Below are 21,664 nucleotides of genomic sequence, written 5' to 3'. Positions count from 1 at the left end.
AGTGATAGACTCCTTAAAAAAAAAAAAAAGCCACCTTCAGCTCTTGTACAAGAGCTATATGGATGAACTGAGGGGGTCGGGAAGGTAATCTGTATTATTAGTTCTCCTTGGTGTGCCTTAGAATGTGTGTCCCATTGCCCAGCTGATTGGCTGAGGCGCACCCAGGAGGCATGTGGCGGGCCCGGCCTGGCCGCGGAGATAAGCAGTGGCAACACACCCGGTTGCAGAGGCCAGGTTGCGGAAGCCAGGCATCGGCATGCCCGGTCGCAGAGGCCAGGTTGCGGAAGCCAGGCATTGGCACGCCCAGTCGCAGAGGCCAGGTTGCGGAAGCCAGGTCGCAAAGGCCAGGCAGCGGCGTGCCCAGCTGCGGAGTTGGACAGGGGGAGGAGGGAGGGCGGGCGGGCAAGAGAGTGGGGCAGGAGGGAGGGGAGAGCAGCCGGCCCTAAACAGCGCACAGATGCTCTGTGCAGATCGGTTAGTAGAAAGTTTAAGGAAGAACCCTCTCCCAAGTTGCTGCTCCCTGCTAGGAATAGGGTCGCTGAGTCTCCAGGATGACCTGGAACCTCCAGGAATCAGTATCCATCGGCAGAAACTATCAAAAGAAATCTTGAAGATTGTAATGGCTTCCCATTCAGGGGTGGGTTAACGGAGAGAGAAATGCAAACCAAGGTGAACCCTGCTTAGCCAAGGCTACTTTTACTGTTTGCTAAGTAAAACAATGGTTAAGTGTGCCATCAAGTCGGTGTCGACTCTGGCGCCCACCTGTGGTTGTCTTTGGTAGAATAGAGGAAGGTTTGACCATTGAGATGATGCCTTTCAGCATCTTCCTATATCGCTTCTGCCCAATAGAGGACCAGTGGGGATTTGAACCGGCAACCTTTACTTTAGATTCAAGATTACATATAAAGACCATTCCCCTGCAGATTTGTTTAGACCCAACGGCGAATTAAAACCTGTTTATCTTTTGCTCTAAGCTCTATCCACCCTGCTCCCTCGAACCCCTTTCCCCCACGCAGCTCCAAAGATCTATCAAATCTGGAAAAGGTTACAGCAGGCTGCTAGTCCCCTGTAACTAAGAGGGTGGGGTAATTATAGGTCAAGGGAGGATTTCACGCAAAGACGGAGCTGTCTTCTATCTCTCACTCTTAATTACAACCAACGCCTTTCTTGGGTTCATGCGGTTTCCTATCGAAAAGCTTTGAGGACATCATCATCTGGCGAGAAAAAAATTAAGCCAAAACCTAGAATGACAGACTCAAAAAAAGCACTTTATTCCAGACAGAGCAGCAACCGTAATTTACGGGTAACATTCCTAGTGGATAAACTGTCCCATAGCCTTCCAGAAGCTGTAGACAGAGGGAAAACAACTCACTTTGGGGCGGGGGGCCGTTTGAACTGTTTGATAAATAAATGCATCGCACACGCAAGGCACTGATGTTGATATTTTGGACTTGCCTCTGGTGTGTGTGTGTGTGTGTGTGTGTGTGTGTGTGTATGTGTGTGTGTATGTATGTATGTATGTATATATTATATATATATATATATATATATATATATATATATATATATATATATATATATATATAATCATCGCTAGAACGCCATGCACATGTGTGGTGTATTAGGAACAGATCTCTGCCCCAAGAGGCTTACAATCTAGGAACTGACACAAATAGTCCACAGGAGACACAAATTTTGGCAATTGGTACCATCTCAGTGGACGGATGCTTGTTATTTTTGGAAACGTACACCCACCGTCCCCAAGAGATGGAAAAGAGGCAACAGCAGCATTGTGCTTGCAGTTTTCTGGGTGTGATCACCTCTTCTTTATGCCCGACTCCCAAATCGTGAATGTAAAATTGGAAAAAGGAAGGAAAAAGGCAGGATGGCAATGAACAAATTGTAATCTCTCCTGGGGATCTCCAAGATAGGGCTGAGAGAGACCGCAGCCTGCAACCTGAGGGAAGCTACCAATCTGGGTAGACAATACTGAGCTAGATGGACCAAGTGTCTGACTCAGTATATGGCAGCTTCCTATGTTCCTGGGAATAAACTCTGGAGGACATTCCTGCTCATTTCTGTTCCTCCAACATCATCAGTGGACACTAAACTATTTAGGGTAGCGAAATCCACAACGGATTGTGAAGAGCGGCAAAAAGATCTCTCCAAACTAGGGGAGTGGGCAACAAAATGGCAAATGCAGTTCAATGTAAGCAAGCATAAAGTGATGCATACTGGGGCAAAAACAAACAAACCCCAAGCTCACATATACACCGATGAGATCTGAGCTGTCAGTGACCAACCAGCAGAGGCGTATCTAGGAAAAATAGCGCCTAGGGCAAGCACTGAAATTGCACCCCCTGTCCAAACATCTGACACCCATCTTTCAGATAACTTTACCATAATATCAGCTCAAAAATACAAGTCAAGCTTGTTAATCTTTTAATATTTCAAAAGCTATTTAACAGTGGACGTAGCCAGATCAAAAAATGCTCGAAAACTACAAATTTCAGTACGCTGGGGCTCATGAAATACCCAAATACTATGTGGAGGTGTACTTGGAAAACTAAACTGAAGTGCCTGTCTAATTCTCTACTATGCATTGTAGCATCACTATTGCATAAGTTTTAAAAATAAATGGAGAATTTGTCTTTTCCCAGATACTAGAGTCTTGCAGAGGCCATTTGACTATGTGTGGTGGCCATTTTGTTTTCAGTGGCCATTTATTTTATTTATTTTTTCATTTTAAAAAATGGCACCCCCCTTCAAGTGGCGCCCGGGGCACGTGCCCTGCCTGCCCTACCCTAGATACGCCCCTGTCAACCAGGAGAGAGATCTTGAGGTCGTGGTGGACAACTCATTGAAAGCGTCAACTCAGTGCGCGGCAGCTGTGAAAAGGGATAATTCCATGCTAGGGATCATTAGGAAGGGGACTGAAAATTAAAATGCTAATATTATAATGCCTTTATACAAATCTGTGGTGCAGCCACATCTGGAGTACTGCATACAGCTTTGGTCACTGTATCTTAACAAGGATATTGTAGATCTGGAAAACAGGGCAGTCAAGATGATCAGGGGCCTGGAGCACCTTCCTTATGAGGCAAGGCTACAGCATCTGGGGCTCTTTAGTTTGGAAAAGAGGCAACTAAGGGGAGACATGATCGAGGTGTATTAAATTCTGCATGGAGTGGAGAGGATGGACAGAGGAGAAATTTTTCTCCCTCTCTCATAACACCAGAACCAGGGGTCATCCCATGAAACTGAAGGTCGAGAAATTTCGGACTGACAAGAGGAAGTACTTTTTCCACACAGAGCGTAATTAATCTATGGAATTCACTGCCACAAGATGTGATGTATAACCATCCTGGATCGCTTTAGAAGGGGCTTAGACAGATTCACGGAGGACAGGTCTATCAATGACTACTAGTCTGGTGGCTATGGGCCACCTCCAGCCTCAGAGGCAGGATGCCTCTCAAGCCCAGTTGCAGGGGAGAAAAAGCAGGAGGGCATGCACATACCTTTTGCCTGTGGGCTCCCCAGAGGCATCTGGTGGGCCACTGTGTGAAACTGGCTGCTGGACTAAATAGGCTTTGGGCCTGATCCAGCACGGCTGTTCTTATGTTAATTGTAGCTTTTGTGGTTTTAGAGGCTTTTAAGGCATTGTTGCAAATGTGGCTGCTGTGGGCCCCGATGGTCTGGACAAAGTCTGAGAACACACTGAAAGCTGAAAGTGTTACAATGCAATCACCTCTTGCCCATCTCTAAGGATGTAGAGCTGATCAAAACTCACAGTAAAGTCCCCCGAGAGAGTAACCAACTAAGCCAGCTGGCTTATGAACTCAAGGGAAAGAACAGAGGAAAAATATGGAATCATTTCAATGGCGATTCTAATCTCTTCCGTACTCACCTCCTTGTGGAAGTGATCAGTGCCGACTGAGGAAGGTCCAGCGTCCTCACGGATCGGCCAAGCAAGGATGACACCGTCGTAAAGGACGGAGGCAACGCGGGAAGTAAATGTGTCATAGATATGTACGTACAATATAGGCAAAAATAGAAAGTCGTCCATATCGGGAACCGACGAGATCATGAAAGTCTTTGCAAAGGATGTCCACTAATGCTTCAGTTTAACTCTCCAGGAATACGTGGTCAGGATCTTTGATTTTTTCTTCACAATGCAAGTGTAAGTCCCTTCGTTAATGGCGTTGGCTATGATGCTCATATGGTCGTCGTCCAGGGACAGGTAGCCAGGATAGGAGTATTCCAGAAGCTCTTTTTCTTTATACCAACTATACAGGGAGAAGAAAATCGGAAGAAAATCAGGAACATAGGAAGCTGCCTACTGAGTCAGACCCTCGGTCCCTCTAGCTCAGTATCGTCAACACTGACTGGCAGCAGATCTTTAGAGTTCCAGGTGGGGTTTTCTAAGCCCTACTCAGAGATGCCACCGGGATTCAACCTGGGACCTTCTGCATGCAAAGCAGATGCCCACTAAACTACAGACTTTCCCCTAATCCAGCCAAATTCGTTTTCTAGGATCATTGTGTCAATCAGCAATTTGGGAGGGGAGATGGGGTGGGATTCAATCTCTCCTCCTCCTGCGTCCAGCAGATCAGGTTCAAAGCCAGTGTCGTCTTGGGAGGATAACTATTTTGTTTGACATTTCAGCTTTGCCTCCAAAAGTTGCTGTTTAAAAAAAATAAACCCAGAAGAGGACACTGTCCTCTGGAGCTCTGCCAAATGTAATGTTTGTGGACATTTCTAAATGCACCTTCTGGGCCCCAGAGACAGAGGTGGACTCACATAGCGATTTGGAGCAATGAATTGCCCCGTGGGGCAACTCTTTGGGCAAGCTAGGAGTTACATCTCTATGATCCAGGAATATCTGCATTCCCCCCCCCACCCTTTTAGTGCAATTCGAGATGGATCGTGGGAGCCGTATTATATCACACAAGGGCAGTCACTTGGCATTAAGCGACAATTATCCGCCGTCTTTCTGCAGCCCAGTGGCAGAAAACTAGATGCATTCCTCTCCCCTCTGAAAGGAGCCAGAAGAGGCCGGCCGCAAGATACTCACTAAACTTTGCCTTTCTTGTGGATTATCTTCCGGCCACATCGGAAGGTGACGTTTCTGCCCTCTGGGACAGTCCTGGCTTTCAGCCGGGGAGGAGGAGCTGTTGGCACCACCGTTGGGAAAGGAAATTCTGCCCGTGGAAGAAGGAACGGGAAGCCAAAACACACGTATAATGTATCAAACGCTTCGAAGCACAGATTAAAGGAGCAAAAAAATAGATGTGAACAACTATTCTATATTAAACCACAGCCACATGGTTGGATCAGAGGTCTAGGAGAGTTTCCCCATTACCACTTTCCTAACCAACAATAGAAACCTAGGAAGCTGCCTTACTGAGTCAGGCCCTTGGTCCCTCTAGCTCAGTATTGACCACACTGACTGGCAGCAGCTCTCCAGGATCTTAGGCAAGAGTCTTTCCCAGCCCGACCTGGAGATGCTGCCAGCGATTGAACCTGGGACCGTCCGCGTGCAAAGCAGAGGCTCTATCACGGAGCTCTAAGCCCCATCCCCTAAGATATTCCCCTAAGCAGAATATCTCACAGTGCTGCCATATGGTCTCCCATCCAAATGCAAACCAAGGCAAACCCCGCTTAGCAAAGGAGGCAATTCATGCTCGCTCACCGCAAAACCAGCTCTCCACTTAAAACCCACCTCCCCTGCCATCAGCTGTTAAATTTTCCCTGCCTACTTTCTCCTCCATAGCAGTTTCCAAGGAAGTGATTCGAATCAGGGCTGCGAAGCCCTGATGTGAGATCTCCAGACACTTTTCTGTCTGTCGCAAAACTCTTGCAGAGCTTCATTTGACCCAGATGTGATCCGCGATTAGAATTTCCCATTGGTAGGGGTTCTATTTCTTTAATCGCTTTATTGACATCTGTTTTATTAGCAAAGAGCCATAATGGAGATAAATAAATGTTTTAACAGTCAATTGTTGTATGGTGTTTTATAGTTTCTGTTTTTGATGGTTAATTGATTTAAATTGTTTTAATGTAAACCGCCCTGAGCCATTCTCTTTTTGGAAGGGCGGTATAGAAATTGAATGAATGAATGAATGAATGAATGAATAAAAAAATGAATCGGATTCTTCAATAAGCAGTACAGCTGTTACTCCTGTATTCTACCCTCAAGCTGCTTTAGGGCCAACTACCGCACTGTTCTGCCTCTCTGTCCAAACTTAGCTCCTTCAAACTGTTTATCTGCTGGAGGTGATGGGTGCAACATTCGAACTGCTGGAGAGAGGTTCTCTGATATCAGCAGAATGTTGCCTCATTTGCATCATCCATCATGGAACATTAACCAATGTGCCTATTCATACCAACATACTGTATATTAATAAGCACTTATACCAGCCGATCTTCTGGATTCCACATTCAACAACATAAAGCACAAACACAGTCATTACCTACGCAGAAGTCACAACTGTACGGACAATGTTTTTTCATAAGTTTTGGGCGCTTTTTGCAGAACCCTCTGCGTGTCCAGGAAGGACATACGAAGAGTCGGTCTTTGCAGTCTGAAATTGAGACATTTGAGAGGGAAAGCATTAGGGGGGGGAACCCAAATCACAGAGGACAATCATGGGAGCTGCCAAACTGAGTCAGACCCTTGGTCCAACTAACTCTGTACTGCATGCACTGACTGACAGCAGCTCTCCAAGTTTCTCAGGCAAAGGGGTTTCCCCCCAATCCGTTGAAATTGGTGCTTGCAGAGCAAATGAAAAAAGCAGGCAGAGAGCATGTGTGCATGTTAATTCTAAACAGCTTAGAAAGGCAATCTCCCCCTCCTCTCAAAACTATTTGCATGTCCAGCAACCAACACGCTTTGCAAAGAAGGAGCTAAGGTTGCCCTGGGTCTACGCCAGGATGCAAACGTTTGAGGACGAATGCAGGACATCCTGATCAGAGCAAGGGCCCGTACAGGTAATCTGTACACACTCTTGTCGCTGGGTGAACATCTTAGTAACAAACCACAACAGACACTTCTTTTTCTTCCCAGCAAAACTCTCACCGTAAAGCCTGAAAATTCCCCACATCTCGTCCTGCGAGATTTTGTTTTTGCCAGTCAGTGTGGCGTTGAGGTGCATCAGGGCGTTCGGGTCCAAGGAGTGCATCAATCCCAGAGCATGGCCGATTTCATGCGCTGCCACATGGACCAGATCTGTAAGCCAGACACCTGGGGCGGGGCGGGGGAGGAAAAACTCTTTGTTAACAGCCCAAAATTAAGACAGCTAACAGATCCAAAGATCACTGGTCCAAAAGTGCTCCACGCACTTCTTAAGAGCGGAAATCACCAAGACGCCATTTCAGCCAATTTGTCAGGAGTGTTTCCACCAAGGACCCCAGAATCCTGCATGCAGAACTCAGATGCAGTGGGAGAGAAAAAAAAACATAATGCTGTTCTCCGAGTGTGGCAGAATGGTTAGCGATGCGTGTTGGACGAAGGGGAGCTGGGTTCAAATCCCACTCAGCCCTGAAATTTTACCCGGTGATTCCGAACTAGTCTCTTACCTCTCCGCCTAACCTACCCCGCAGGGTGGTTCCGATGGGTAAAAAATAACTCCGCGTGCACAGAGGAAACTAGTTTAAAATATACACTCGAGGGCTGTCTGATTATTAACTTTTTCATAGTCATTGTTGAAATGTTTTAATCTTTTATTGGCTGTTTTTATTGTTTTGTAAACCACCCAGAGAACTTGCGTTTGGGGCGGTATAGAAATGTAGTAAATAAATCAATAATAAATAAATATTGACATCTATATGGCTTTGTCAGCACCAAACAAAAGTTATGGGCACAGGGCCGGTCTTAGGGGGTCATCATCAGTGGGTCCTTCTCAGCTCTCCCCACCTGACGCCAACCCTGTTGGATCGGGCCCAGAGGCCACCCCTATTTTATTTTTCTTACCCTTCTTCCTCAAAGGCATAGTCCGTTCCCTCCCTCATTTCTCCTCACAACAGCCCTGCAAGGTAGATCAGGCTGAAAAAAGGACTACAAGATCACCCAGTGAACCTTAACTCTCTATTCCTGTTGGGTGCTCTAACCACTACCCCACACTTCTTCTTTTCTTTTTTTTGCACAATCCCTTATCCCAGATGAAGCAAAGAAGGCCAGTCAAACGGAGCTCCCGGTCGTTCCAAGAACACCCTGCTTTTAAGAGCTTTCATGCTGTTTGTTTTCCATCAAAAGAACATCCTGAAGTGTCCTTGTCTTGGCCCCGCTGTGGAGAGGTTGTGAAATGACTGCTTGTTGGACAATAAACTGCACACTCATTTCTCTCCCTTATATAGGAAATGGTACAAATTTGTGTATCCGAATGCATGGAAAATCCAGCTCCAAAGCCAGAATGCTGATGGATGTTGTGCAAACCGAACCAGGAATTGGTTTCTCAGGTTTAAGTGCATTCTCCGTCTGTGACTTCACCTCTCCGTGCTTTGTAGCCAACGTCTACCACAGGGTACATCCCCTGCTAGGAAACCACAATCCGAATCATGAGCTTGTATCTTATTTTATGGGCGAGAACCAACCAACCCCCACTCTGAAGAGTACTAAACTGCATAAAAATTCAAAACAAATTTGGTTGTTGGGACTGTTGAGGGAGCAAGCTAGGGACGGAACGTCACTTCAGCGATCCTCAAATGGTGTCAAAATTCATATGCAGTTCCCATCAAGCCAAAGGGAGTCATCTGCAGAAGAGTCTATCTGCTGCGTCTCTTTTTGAGTCTCCGCACTGCTTGCCCTGTTCTACCTTCCAACTGGCTAGGTGCAGACATTTCTCCGCATCAGTTATGCCTGTCTTGTTCAATTATTTCGAAGTCCCAATGCAGGAGGGCTTAGCCATCCTCAGAGGAGGGTGGCCGTTGTCTCTCTGCATGATTTGCTGCTCTGGACTTGCGATCATCCAATCAGATTCCCTGGGAGGCAGGTCATTCTGTTGTACCTGCATTAGGTGTGATCAGAATATTCCGTTCCGAACTTTGGCCCGTTGGACTACAATTCCCATCAACCCCAGCCATCGTGGCCAATAGTCAGGGATGATGGGAGTTGCAGGCCAACATCTGCAGAAGAGCCAAAGTTATGCAGCCCTGCGAGAAAGTGGGGGGGCGGGGAATTACCCAGCCTCAGAGGAGGGTAACCGTTGTATCTCTGTATGTTTAACTGCCAGCCCTCTAGATTGTTTTGGAGTTTCCAGGAGCTGGCACCCATCTTCAAGTGACTCTTGAAAGGGAGGAGAGCTAGTCTTGTGGTAAGAGCAAGCATGAATTGTCCCCTTTGCTAAGCAGGGTTTGCATTTGAATGGGAGACTACATGTGTGAGGACTGGAAGATATCCTCCTTAGGGGATGGGGCCACTCTGGGAAGAGCATCTAAGTTCCAAGTTCCCTCCCTGGCAGCCTCTCCAAGTCAGGGCTGAGAGATTCCTGCCTCCAACCTTGGAGAAGATGCTGCCAGTCTGTGCCGACAATACTGAGCTAGATGGACCAATGGTCTGACTTAGTCAGCAGCTTCCTATGTAAAGCAGGCAGCTTGTGAAAAATATTGGGGAAATTATGGAGTGGGGGGGTGGGGAAATCTACAAGACAAAAGGGTTGGCAATCCTAGAAGAAAAACAACGGCCCCAAAAGCCTTTCTGGTCACCCCCCAAGTCCCATCCGCTAGGCATTGAGCATCCATGTCGGACGGAACCTTTTGAAGACGGCCTGGTCCCTAACAGAGGCGTCTTCGTCTGCCCACAAAACAGCCACGTCTGCAAGGAAGCCGAAAGAAATATGTAAACAGCTTTTGGCCAGAAATCAAGAGAAAACCCTCCCAGGCTTTTCTCACTGATAGCACAGCCGTCTGGTTCTGCACCCGCAGCAAAGGGGTTAGGGAGTATGGTTGGCGTCCCTGAGTCAGATCAGAGCAGAAACAGACAGCAAATTCAGACACTTTACCCTGCTGATTAAGAGAGCATGGTGCTGTTTAAATCTAACCTCTCTCTCTCTCTCTCTCTCTCTCTCCCTTCCTTAGATTTAAGGAAAATTTTGTTTTCAACTGTAATTTTGCAATGCATGGGTTTGGAGTATTTTGCCCACTCCTATTTTTTTTTCCATTCGGCTAGGCAGCTAAACAGACAAAACGAGAAAGAAAGAAAGAAAAGAAAGAAAAACGTGGAAGCTGGAGAACTCCTGGAGAGGCGACTACATTTTTAAATTCAGCAAACAAAATGGAGAAAAGGAAAGCAAAACGTGGAAACCGGGTCGGTCCTGGAATGGCAGGAAGTACTTCTTTTAAACTAAACAAACAAAAAATGGCAAAAAAGGAAAGCAAGGCGTGAAAACTGGAGCTGCCCTGAATCCGGAATATTCCGTGAACAGAACGCGAGTTGGCAGTTGATTTTGCGGGCGGTTTCCGGCTGTCTTGTGGAACAAAACGGAAAGCTTGAAATGCTGTCCTGGCTTATCAGATCCCAAGGATGCTCAGCACACGTCGACGGAATGCTCTTAATAAGGAGAGAGTGAGCATGTCTTATCGTTCAGTTCCTTCCAACAGCGTAAGCCAGTTCCGAGTGAAGGTGACAGTTCCTCCCAACCCAACATGCTATGCTCTACAGACCTCTGCTGAACAAAAGGGATGCAGAATTATTTCCAGAGCCCTGAATACTTGGCATTTTGGAAACATTAAAATTCTGTATAAAAAGAGACACAAATCCACTGGCATGGGGATGTTGTGCAAATTTGCAGCATTTCTCCTGCAGGTTTTCCTAGAGTGTATAACTCTCCCCTCCAGAAGTTGCTAGTAATGAAGGAGAGCAAAAAAGGAACCCTGAATTAGCCCTCAAACTCTGGAAATTCAGACAGTGATGCTCACTGAGATTTGCTGACACACACACACATATTTTCTGGCACAGCCATAAGGACTAGCAACTTGGCTTTTTAAAAAAAACCCACAAAAAGCTGTATTCTGCTTCATTGCCACATCTGCTTTTATTCTGAGCTCCTGAAGAATCACAAAGAGAACAGAGACCTGATTCTTGGTGCAGATTTCTGGGGAGGCGGGGCAGGGAACGTGTGCCTGATGTCCTTTAGGAAAAGTGACTTAGCCCACAGCTCCAGGGTACGAAAGTGACTTACCCTTTTTCCAGCTGAACCGCGTATCGCCCACGATCCAGTATTCGTGGTCGTCAAAATGGATCTCGCCAGTCTGAGGGAAGAAGGCGTGGGCGAGTTCGCCCGTCGTGCCATCAAAGCAGTGATGGATCTTGGACTCCAGACAGTCTGTGTGGTTTATGGGATAGAAACCTGGGAGAAATTGGGACACCACTTATTATCTAACACCAGCAACTTAAGCCAGTTCTGAGCCAAGGCGACTGACTCCACTCCCAACCTAATATGAGGTGTTCTGAAGACATAAAATTACCAGGGGTCTGCAATTTTGGTGTTTCAGAAACACCAAAATTATGTGCCAAAAAAGGGGACACAAAATTCTTTTTGTCCAATGCCAGTATCTTAAGTCAGTTCTGAGCTGAGGCAACAGTCCCCGCTTCCAACCCAACATGCTGTGTTCTGAAGACATAAAATCACCAGGGGTCTGCATTCCAGGCGTTTCATAAAAATTAATATTCTGTGCCAAAAAAGGGGACACAAAATTCTTTTTGTCCAGTGCCAGCAACTTAAGCCAGTTCTGAGCCAAGACAACAGTCTCCACTCCCAACCCAAGAAGCTGTGCTTGGCAGACCTCCCCTTAGCAACGGGGATGCAAAATTACTGCCAGAGGTCTGTGTACCTGGCACTTCAGAAAAATTAACATTCTGTGAAAAGAAGAAGAAAAGAAACAAAAATTTTACACCAGACAGGAGCAGAAAATTAGTCGAATCCTTGATGGGGCAATCAACGGGGCAATACAACCCAAGAAGTAGTCCACTGGCTTATTAAAGGCTTGTGAATTAAGATTCTGCTTCTTTTGCATGCCAGAAGTACAGAATCGGTTGATCCCCTTTCCTACGTTGGTTAGAGCTAACCAACCGGTCGATCATGGAGACTCTCGATACCCACATGTGGACCATGTGCTTTTCTAGAATGTTCCATTCACGCCCAGTCAATTCCTACCGATTTTCAGATCACTGGCTGAGTTCGGCTGCACCTCCCGGAAACTGAAGGGAGAGACGTCACTCCACATGCGGAAAGCGGCAGCCAGCCCCTTTCGGGTCTGGCTCTCATTGATGAGGTTTCTGGGAAACGACAGGATCCTGCAGGGAAATTTAGAAAAAGGAGACAACTCTAGAGTCTTTGGGAGGTAGCACCAGAATATCAGAAACTGACCTCCTGTCCTGCCTGGGAATGCAACGTCACTGACGTTTAGTTGGGGATACTGGTGGTCAATCTAGACCAGGACAGCATAACGTTGGCCGGCTGCCTGACGTTGGACTACAACTTCCATCATCCTCAGTGGCCAAGGGTCAGGGGAAATAGTCACTCCCTGAATAATGTTCTTTCCCACCTCTTCACTCCCCAAAACTAGTTGATGTAGGGTTGCCCCTGTGTGCTGGTCTTGGGGCAGCAAGCATGAATTGTCCCCTTTGCTAAGCAGGGTCTGCCCTGGTTTGCCTTTGGATGGGAGAGGACATGTGCGAGCACTGCTTGCAACCTTGGAGAAGCCGCTGCCAGTCTGTGAAGACAATACTGAGCTAGATAGACCAATGGCCTGTCTCAGTATATGGCAGCTTCCAATGTTCCTATGCCTTGCATGGTAGTCACGGTGAGGAGAAGAAGATAACACTAAATTAATTCCACACCCCAAATCTCATGGCTGCCCTGAACCAACCCAAACAGGAAGCAAGCCCCAAATGCAGAAGACTGCAAACTCAATCAAAATAACTGCTTCAATGCATTTCACTTCTAATGGTACCATTCCAGTTTCTATTTTCCTGCTTTTTTTTTTTAAAGTTGTGGCTTGTATTTTGCTCGCAAAGCCCTTGTTTCAAACATTCAAAAGCAAAGCGTTTAGACCAAACAATAACTATTTTCCTTCCAAGTTTTCCTTGAGATCATTCGAGAGAGTTACATGGCAAGTAATATTTATTTATGTATTTATTTATCCATCAATCATATCTTAACGGCAATACAGCCAGCAGACGTTACGCTGCATAAAATTTTTCTCAACTGATTCAAGGTGACTCAGCAGGCCAGGCAAAACACTTCCTGTGTCGTGACACCGCAGTCCCTATGATGTCAGCCGGATGCCTTTCACGTTTCGGATGCCTCGTTTCGGATGCCTCGTTTCGGATTGCATCGCTGCGGTTTAGTGCTATCACAGTGTATGTCCGTTGCAAAAAAAGTAGCTGTATTTTTCCATTGTAGATTCTAGGGATCATTTGCAATTCGATCCGGCTGAGCCGAAGCATCTGATCACAGTTGCAGCGGGTAATCTGGAAAGCGCCCAGGACCGGCTCCGAGCCGGAGACTCCAGAAATCACCACCCGACTCTCAAAATTGGAGTCAGGAAGCTTGAGCAGAACTGAAGAGGAAAGATTCCTGCTCCACTAGCAGAGAAGCAGAACACACCCGGGGTTGAAGAAAGTCACACACAGAAAGACACTTTTCTTGCGAGCTCTCTGCTCTGGGGAACAAAGCAGGCCCGAGTTGGGCCTTCTGCCAGGGATGAGGTCAAGCCTTCTAACGTGCCTCGGCCCGACACCTGAGACCGACCAGGCCCTCACGGCCACATCTGCAAACCCTCAACTTGGCACATGCCGTGGTCCTTCGAAGGTTTCCCTGGACGATGCAACTCAGGCTGAGCTTAATCTTATTTTCAGAGACTCTGGTCAATCTCTGCTCGACAGACTCCAATTATCCATATTGTCCAGTGGCAGATGCAGTTTCCTGGAATCTGCCCCGGGAAGTCTCTCTTCTCATATTTAATCTATCCATTATATTTATATACCGCCTGATATGTGTATCCCTAGGTGGTGTACATCATTTAAAACACAAATATAAAACAGGATAGGAACATTGGAAGCTGCCATATACTGAGTCAGACCCTTGGTCCATCTAGCTCAGTATTGTCTACACTGACTGGCAGAGGCTTCTCCAAGGTTGCAGGCTGGAGTCTCTCTCAGCCCTATCTTGATGCTGCCAGGGAGGGAACTTGGAACCTGGATGTGGCCCCATCCCCTAAGGGGAATCTCTTACAATGCTCACATGTAGTCTCCCATTCAAATGCAAACCAGGGCAGACCCCACTTAGCAAAGGAGATGATCCATGCTCGCTACCACAAGACCAGCATCTCGCCTCTAGAATTGCCACAGCTGTCATTCTCCAGGATGGGCCCCCAGAAATCTCTTCCCCAAGTAGCCAGCATAGCATAGTGGTTAAAGGGTTGGACTAGGACTGCAAAGACCCGAGTTCGAACCCTCATTCAACTGTGATCCTCACTGGGTGACTCTAGGCCAGTCATGTATCTCTCAGCCTAACCTACCTCACAGGGTTGTTGTGTACATAACGAGGTACAGCGCTCGGAGCTCCTCGGAGGAAAAGCAGGATATAAATGTAAAAAATTAAAAAATTAAAAAAAGGCTGGATGAATCCTTACTTGTACGTCAGATTGAAGTGGTCCCACTTGAGGTTCCCCGGTGTGAGAGTGTAGCGCTTCTTCCGCAGATGAGGGTGAAGCGGGAAAGTGAGGTCTCTGCGAGGCAAGGGGATATTCTTCGGAAAAGCCGGGATTGCAGCATCTTCCTGGAAACGCAGAACAGCAGCTCAGAAGACTGTGGAGCAGAGACTACTGGCTGATGTCCATCTCGACTATTTTCATTATTTCTGTCCCATATGAGCATAGTTAAGGCCAGATGGAGCAAGGACGTTTCTGAAGAATCTGGAGGAGCAAGCTGTCGCCTGGAAAAGTCCTCTCTGACCCTCTTCTCGTTTGCTCTAAATGGCCAATGGCTTATTTCCATTGTCCCTCGGAACTCCAAAACACATGTTGACCTCATGAAAATTTCATGTGGACATCCCGTTGCATGCAGAAGATCCCTCAGTGCTGTGCATTAGCAACAACACCAGAAAGAAAGAAAGAAAGAAAGAGGGAGGGAAGGAGAGAGAGAGAGAGAAAGGAAGGAAGGAAGGAGGGAGGGAGGGAGGGAGAGAGAGGTGGGGAGGGAGGAAGAAAGGAAAGAGAAAGGAAGGAAGGAAGAGGTGGGGAGGGAGGGAGGGAGAGAGAGAGGTGGGGAGGGAGGAAGAAAGGAAAGAGAAAGGAAGGAAGGAAGTGGTGGGGAGGGAGGGAGAGAGAGAGGTGGGGAGGGAGGAAGAAAGGAAAGAGAAAGGAAGGAAGGAAGAGGTGGGGAGGGAGGGAGGGAGAGAGGTGGGGAGGGAGGAAGAAAGGAAAGAGAAAGGAAGGAAGGAAGGAAGAAAGAGGTGGGGAGGGAGGGAGGGAGAGAGAGAGGTGGGGAGGGAGGAAGAAAGGAAAGAGAAAGGAAGGAAGGAAGGAAGGAAGGAAGGAAGGAAGGAAGGAAGGAAGAGGTGGGGAGGGAGGGAGGGAGAGAGAGAGGTGGGGAGGGAGGAAGAAAGGAAAGAGAAAGGAAGGAAGGAAGGAAGGAAGGAAGAGGTGGGGAGGGAGGGAGGGATCTTGCATTCTATATCAAGTTATAAAACTACATAGACTCATAGGGCTCTAGATGGTTCTAGAGAAAAGGGCCTTGGAGAATCATAGGATTCTAGAGTTGGGAGTTGGAAGGGACCTTCGAGGGCATCTAGTTCCACCCTGCAGAGACTCATCAGATTCTAGAGTTGGAAGGGACCTCAGAGGGCATCTAGTCCAACCCCTTGCTCCGTGTGGGAAACTACAATAGCATCCCGGACAGATAGCTGCCTGCCTCTGAAAAACCTCCAGTGAAGGCGACCAGTCTGCATGAGGGATATCCTTCCATTGCCCAACGGTCCTTATAATTGGAAAATTCTTCCTAATTGCTTGCCTAAATCTGTACCCTTGCCCTTCCAATCCACAGGTTCTAGACGGAGAGCAAGTCTGCTCCGTCTCCTGCGTGACAGCCCTTCAGATATTTGAAGCTGGCTTTCCTGTCTCCCTCGTCGTCTCTTCTCCAGGCTAAATGGATCCAGACATTTCAACCATTGCTCCCAAGAATCAGTCACTCATGTAACTGACATGTTTTTATACCGCCCAACACTTACATCTCTGGATAGTTTACAACAAAGTAAAATAAATGACAACAGAAACGTGAAAGCATGAGTTAAAAGAATATAAACGATAACAGAAAAAAGTGAACACAGTGCAACAATTCAAGACTTTTAAAACCATATTTTAAAACCATGTTAAAACTATCAAAACAGGATCTACTTAAAAGCCTGGGTGAACAGATGCGCCTTTAAAAACTTGTCAGAGATGGGGAGGCTCTTATTTCAGCAGGGATTGTGTTCCAAAGCTTCGGGGCAGCAGCAGAGAAGACCCGTCCCCGAGTAGCCACCTGATGAACAGACAAACCTCTCCAGATGATCTCAATGGGCAGTGGGGTTCATGACGAAGAAGACGTTCTCTTAAATACCCAGGGCCCAAGCCGTTAATTTGATTTCCTGCTTCTGGAACTATCAAAAAGGGGCTCCAAAATCATTATGCAGAGCATAAACCATATTCCGTTTCTAAAAATGCACACATGTGTCAACAGGAGAGAGAAAGAGCAGGCTACCAGGGTGGTGTCGTGGTTAGAGTGTTGGACTAGGACCGGGGAGACCCGAGTTCAAATCCCCATTCAGCCAATGAACTAGCTGGGTGACTCTGGGCCAGTCACTTCTCTCTCAGCCTAGCCTACTTCACAGGGTTGTTGTGAAAGAGAAACTCAAGTATGTAGTACACTGCTCTGGGCTCCTTGGAGGAAGAGCGGGATATAAATGTAAAATAATAATAATAATAATGCTTGAGATCTCGAAGAACTGGGGGAGAGGTGGGGCGAAAGAAACAGTGAATGTTAAAATAGCATGAGAAACAGGGTTGCCATATTCTGGATTAGAGCATGTTAAATCCTGGTTTTTTGACCCAGGCTTTCATATGATTGTCTCTGCTGCTGCTCTTGGTATTTTGTACTGTTGTTTTATGCTTGTGTTTCAAATTTTTAATCCGATTTGTTTTTATATTTTTCGCTTCTATTTCAATTGTTGTCATGTGTATCATCTGGTTTTAAATTCTACTGTAAACCGCCTTGGGGTTATTTTCATGAAAGGCGGTATATAAATTTAACAATCCATCCATCCATTCCTAATTTTCATATTATGTAATTGGGCTTGAACATCATTTTGGAGAAGAACCGGGACTGCACGTTTGGCTCCATAACTCCGCTTCTGCAAGGGCTAACAGAGCTTAGATTTTTATTTGATTTGATTTTTTTTTTAATGAAAGCGGAAATCCGGGCAAATCTGGGTGGGCTAAGCGCTCTGGGGGGAGCAGCTCCAAATATTCGAAGCGAAGGAGAATGGAGGCTTTCAGATTCAGTTCAGCTGCACACCTTCTGCCACATCACCCAGGCTGCTTGGAGCGGATTCAGGCCCTGCATTAAAACAATTTTCCGAGGAAATCTGGAGAGCCGGCAAAGAGCTGGCCAATTAATTCGGCGCTGGGCCGTTTGCTGCCAAGGAACCGCGGGTTGTCTTTGCTGGCTCTCCATTAACGGCGTCAAGAATAGGGCCGGGGTGGGCTGGTGGGACAGCCCCTGCTTTCAGCAGAGAAGGCCCCGGGTTCAGTCCCTGGCAGCAGCTCCAGGTAGGGCTGGGAGAGACTCTTGCCTGAAACTGTGCAGAGTCACTGCCGGTCAGTGTCGACAATCCTGAACTAGAGGGACCAAGGGTCTGACTCAGTAGGCAGCTTCTTGTGTTACGGGGTGGGCTCACAACGTGGTCCAGAGAGCCCCTGTTTTGTGGGGGAAGGTCCCAGTTTCAATCCCTGGCAACATCTCCATGTAGGGCTGGGAAAGAACACCCACCACTGCCTGAAGGAGAGGAGAGCTGGTCTTGGGGTAGCAAGCAGGACTTGTCCCCTTAGCTAAGCAGCGTCTGCCCTGGTTGCATATGAATGGGAGACTAGAAGTGTGAGTACTGCAAGATCTTCCCCTCAGGGGATGGAGCTGCTCTGGGAAGAGCAGAAGGTTCCAAGTTCCCTCCCTGGCAGCATCTCCAAGAGAGGGCTGAGAGAGAGATTCCTGCCTGCAATCTTGGAGAAGCCACTGCCAGTCTGTGAAGACAATACTGAGCCAGTTAGACCAATGGTCTGTCTCAGTTTATGGCAGCTTCCGGTGTTCCTAAACCTCGGAGAGCCACTGCCAGTCAGCGTCAAATAGACCAAGGCTCATTAAAAGGCAGCTTATAAAAACGAAAGGCCGCAGCTCAGCAGATTTGACTTCAAAGTCAAGACGCACCGTTTTAAAAATAAAATAAAATCTTTCTTTGGATGGGCAGTTAAGACTCGCCTGTTTCCCAAAAGCTTTCTATCCCATAGCCAACCAATTTTAAGCTCTAGTGTTTTTCTCCAGCTGTCAAATTGTTTTATTATTCTGACAGTTGTAGTATTGATCGTTGGCTTTCGATTGTTTGCCGTCTACCTTGACTTGGAAACTGCTTTGTTATTTCCAAATGAAAAGCAGAGTATAAATAGATAAACAAATAATAATAATAATAATAATAATAATAATAATAATAATAATAATAATAATAAACAACTGTGAGTTTCACGAGGAAACTGACGCTGCTTTCAGGATAAAACTGGATATCGCCTATAGCAGATCCAGGTCAATAGTAGAGAACATCTGCTTTGCATGCAGAAGGACCCTGTTTCAAATCACTGGCACCTCCAGGTAGGGCTGGGAGAGACTCCCGCCCGAAACCTTGGAGAGCTGCTGCCAGCCAGTGTCGACAATCCTGAGCTGGATGGACCAAGGGTTGGACTCAGTAGACGGCAGCTTCTTATGTTCTTCACTTGCCCAATTGCAAAGAAACAGCTGTTGCAGAGACTCCCGGATCCTCTCCTCGCGAGGAAGCCACCCCAGAAACATCCTAACACTCAAGGGACGGAAAGGCAATCTTAAGGAAGCTCCGATCCGGGTGAATCACGCAGATCCGATTGCACAGATGCAAAATCCTTCAGCACTACATCGACACAGAAGTAGGTCACGGGTCTGCTCTCCCTCCCAGTCTGGTGTGAAATCCCAGCTGATCTGGGAAGCCAGAGATGTGAGCTGTGCTTCTTCCCTCATTTCACTGTATGTCGCCTGGGGGTGATTCCCATATGATTCCGTTTCTTCCTCTTAGGAGGAGGAGGAGGAGTTCAGGTTTCCCCCATTTAAACCAACAAGAAATGCACACACCAAGCATTTCAGTGAGGAGTTAGAAGAGGGAGAGGGAAGGGTTTGGGGAACATATCTTCTGGAAGCTCAGGAATACCCACATCACGATCAGTGTGCCCTCTACACATCCCCAGATGTTGTTGACTACAACCCCCAGCATCCCCAGATGCAATGGCCTTTGGCTGAGGAGGCTGGGAGTTGTAGTCAACAGCAGGGAATCCCTGTTAGAGGCAACAGTGATCACAACCGTGTAGGATATCTTCGGCTGCCATACGCCTATGAAGCTGCCAAACTGAGTCAGACCCTTGCTCCATCCAGCTCAGTATGGAGGACCTTTTCACACAGCGCAGAATTAGCCTGTGGAATTCTCTGCCACATGATGTGGTGACAGCCACCAGCCTGAATGGGTTTAAAAGGGGCTCAGACAAATTCACGGAGGAGGAGGAAGACAGGTCTATCAGTGGCAACTGCTCTGGTGGCTATAAGGCCACCTCCAGCCTCAGAGGCATGATGCCCCTAAATACCAGATGCAGGGGAGCAACAGCAGGAGAGAGGGCATGCACATACCTCTTGCCTGTGGGCTCCCCAGAAGCATCTGGTGGGCCACTGTGGGAAACAGGATGCTGGACGAGATGGGCCGCCTTGGGGCTGATCCAGCCGGGCTCTTATGTTCTTAAGTGGAATAAAGACTATATCTGAGGACTCTGCAACCTTTCACCTGGGAATGAGTTGGAGTCCCTGCCCACAAATGCCCCTTCCCTCTAGGACCTGCACAGAGGAACCAAACTGCTCTGAAATGCCACGAGTGCCTTTCCCCTACCGTCACCTCAGACCTATTTGCATGTCCAGCTACCAACACCACCCCTGAAAGCTAAGGAATAGGGGCGAAAGATTGCCATGCGTAACAGGCCTGGAAGCCAATGATCAGGAATGAAAGCAAGCATATAAAAAGGTGAGCAAAAACTCCTCTCTCTCCTCCCTTGGGTATCATTTATTAATTATTATTATTATTATTTTACATTTTCTATCCCGCTCTTACTCCAAGGAGCCCAGAGCAGTGTACTACATACTTGAGTTTCTCCTCACAACAACCCTGTGAGGCTGAGAGAGAAGTGACTGGCCCAAAGTCACCTAGCTAGTCTCATGGCTGAATGGGGATTTGAACTCGGGCCTCCCCGGTCCTAGTCCAGCACTCTAACCACTACACCACACTGGCTCTCCTCCATATTTGGCTGTGTAAAATGCAACCCCCCCCATGGAAAAAACCCAAGAGTGTCTTACCTGGATTTCCTGAGCATCTGTGGCCAAGGGCGATCTCACAGCAGCCAGCAGAACAGCCAATGGGAAAACGCATAGGAAACCCAAGATGCATTGATATTTACGGTTTTTCTGCCTGTCAACGGGGAGAGAGCAGTTCTCTGCAGGCAGCCTCTCTCTCTGCTCCATGGCTGTCTTCAATTACAACCAGAGAAAGAAAGAAATGGATTCGGTTTGCAAGCTGGAGCCCCAAACCCTTCCAATATCCAGCGGTGCAAGTTTTTTGCAGCATCAAATTAGTGTGCAAAGTTTGCTGGAAATTCACAACACTTCTCTCCCCCCCTCCTTTTTTTTTTTTTTTTTTTTTGGTAAAGAAAGAAGAAATAAAAATTGGAGGCTTTACATTAAACCTCTGTTTGAGTCGCCAAGCTTTCTAAGAGCCTCCTTCCAAGCTGGGTCAGATTACTGGCAGCTCCTGCATGCTGATGGAGGAGGGGAAAAGCACACAGCAGAACAGCTGGGCTGATGGAAGGGTTTCTCCAGCTGGGCGTCAGCAGCTGGAGGAGAAGCCCTCCAGATTTATGCAAGGAAGAAAAAAAAGAGAGAGAATGGGGAGGGGAAATGATGGTGTGGAATCCAGAAGCCAGACTGAGAACGTCCCTTTGACTTTGTCCAGAGAGGATGTTCCTGCTTAGGAGAAACTGTTGCTCGCGGACAGAGAGAGGGGACATCGGAAGCTGCCATATACTGAGTCAGACCCTTGGTCCATCCAACTCAGGATTGCCTGCACAGACTGGCAGCGGCTTCTCCCAGGTGGCGGGCAGGACTCTCGAAGATGTGACCAAGAGGTTCATGTGGATAAGACAGTCCATTTTTTCTGGGGAAGGCTGTCTGGTTATGTGCAGAAAGACAAGCGTATCTCTTCTAATCGGCAATGGGACAAATTGTGGAAATGGACGTTGGACGTAACCGCCCCCCCACTACCTGATGTGCCTTGAAATCCCACCCCCACCCCCGAGTTAG

The 21,664-nt window shown here is 47.3% G+C and overlaps 1 protein-coding gene across 1 annotated transcript; it reads right to left on the bottom strand.

The window, feature by feature from the left end:
* Positions 1–1,574: 1,574 nt before the first annotated feature.
* On the bottom strand, positions 1,575–21,085 carry MMP23B (matrix metallopeptidase 23B). The gene is made up of 8 exons (XM_053281245.1): positions 20,666–21,085; positions 14,635–14,780; positions 12,153–12,292; positions 11,178–11,345; positions 7,079–7,243; positions 6,474–6,584; positions 5,075–5,201; positions 1,575–4,286 (listed from the first exon to the last, which is right to left on the bottom strand). The coding sequence occupies exons 1-8, from the start codon at positions 20,828–20,830 to the stop codon at positions 4,112–4,114; spliced, it is 1,197 nt and encodes a 398-aa protein (XP_053137220.1). The 5' UTR covers positions 20,831–21,085; the 3' UTR covers positions 1,575–4,111.
* Positions 21,086–21,664: the final 579 nt, after the last annotated feature.

Source organism: Hemicordylus capensis, chromosome 16 (genome assembly GCF_027244095.1).
Source record: "Hemicordylus capensis ecotype Gifberg chromosome 16, rHemCap1.1.pri, whole genome shotgun sequence".
In the NCBI taxonomy this organism is placed as follows: domain Eukaryota; kingdom Metazoa; phylum Chordata; class Lepidosauria; order Squamata; family Cordylidae; genus Hemicordylus; species Hemicordylus capensis.
Note: the sequence above shows the minus strand (reverse complement) of the source record. Positions and strands in the feature narration are given on the sequence as shown.

Bases quoted from the DNA above. Each gene is read 5' to 3' on its own strand.
- MMP23B (XM_053281245.1), bottom strand. From the start codon at position 20,830: ATGGAGCAGAGAGAGAGGCTGCCTGCAGAGAACTGCTCTCTCCCCGTT. The intron at 12,293-14,634 runs GTAAGGATTCAT...ATTTCCCTGCAG, and splicing joins CACTTCAATCTGACGTACAA to GATCCTGTCGTTTCCCAGAA. The intron at 7,244-11,177 runs GTAAGTCACTTT...GCCCCGCCCCAG, and splicing joins GCGGTTCAGCTGGAAAAAGG to GTGTCTGGCTTACAGATCTG.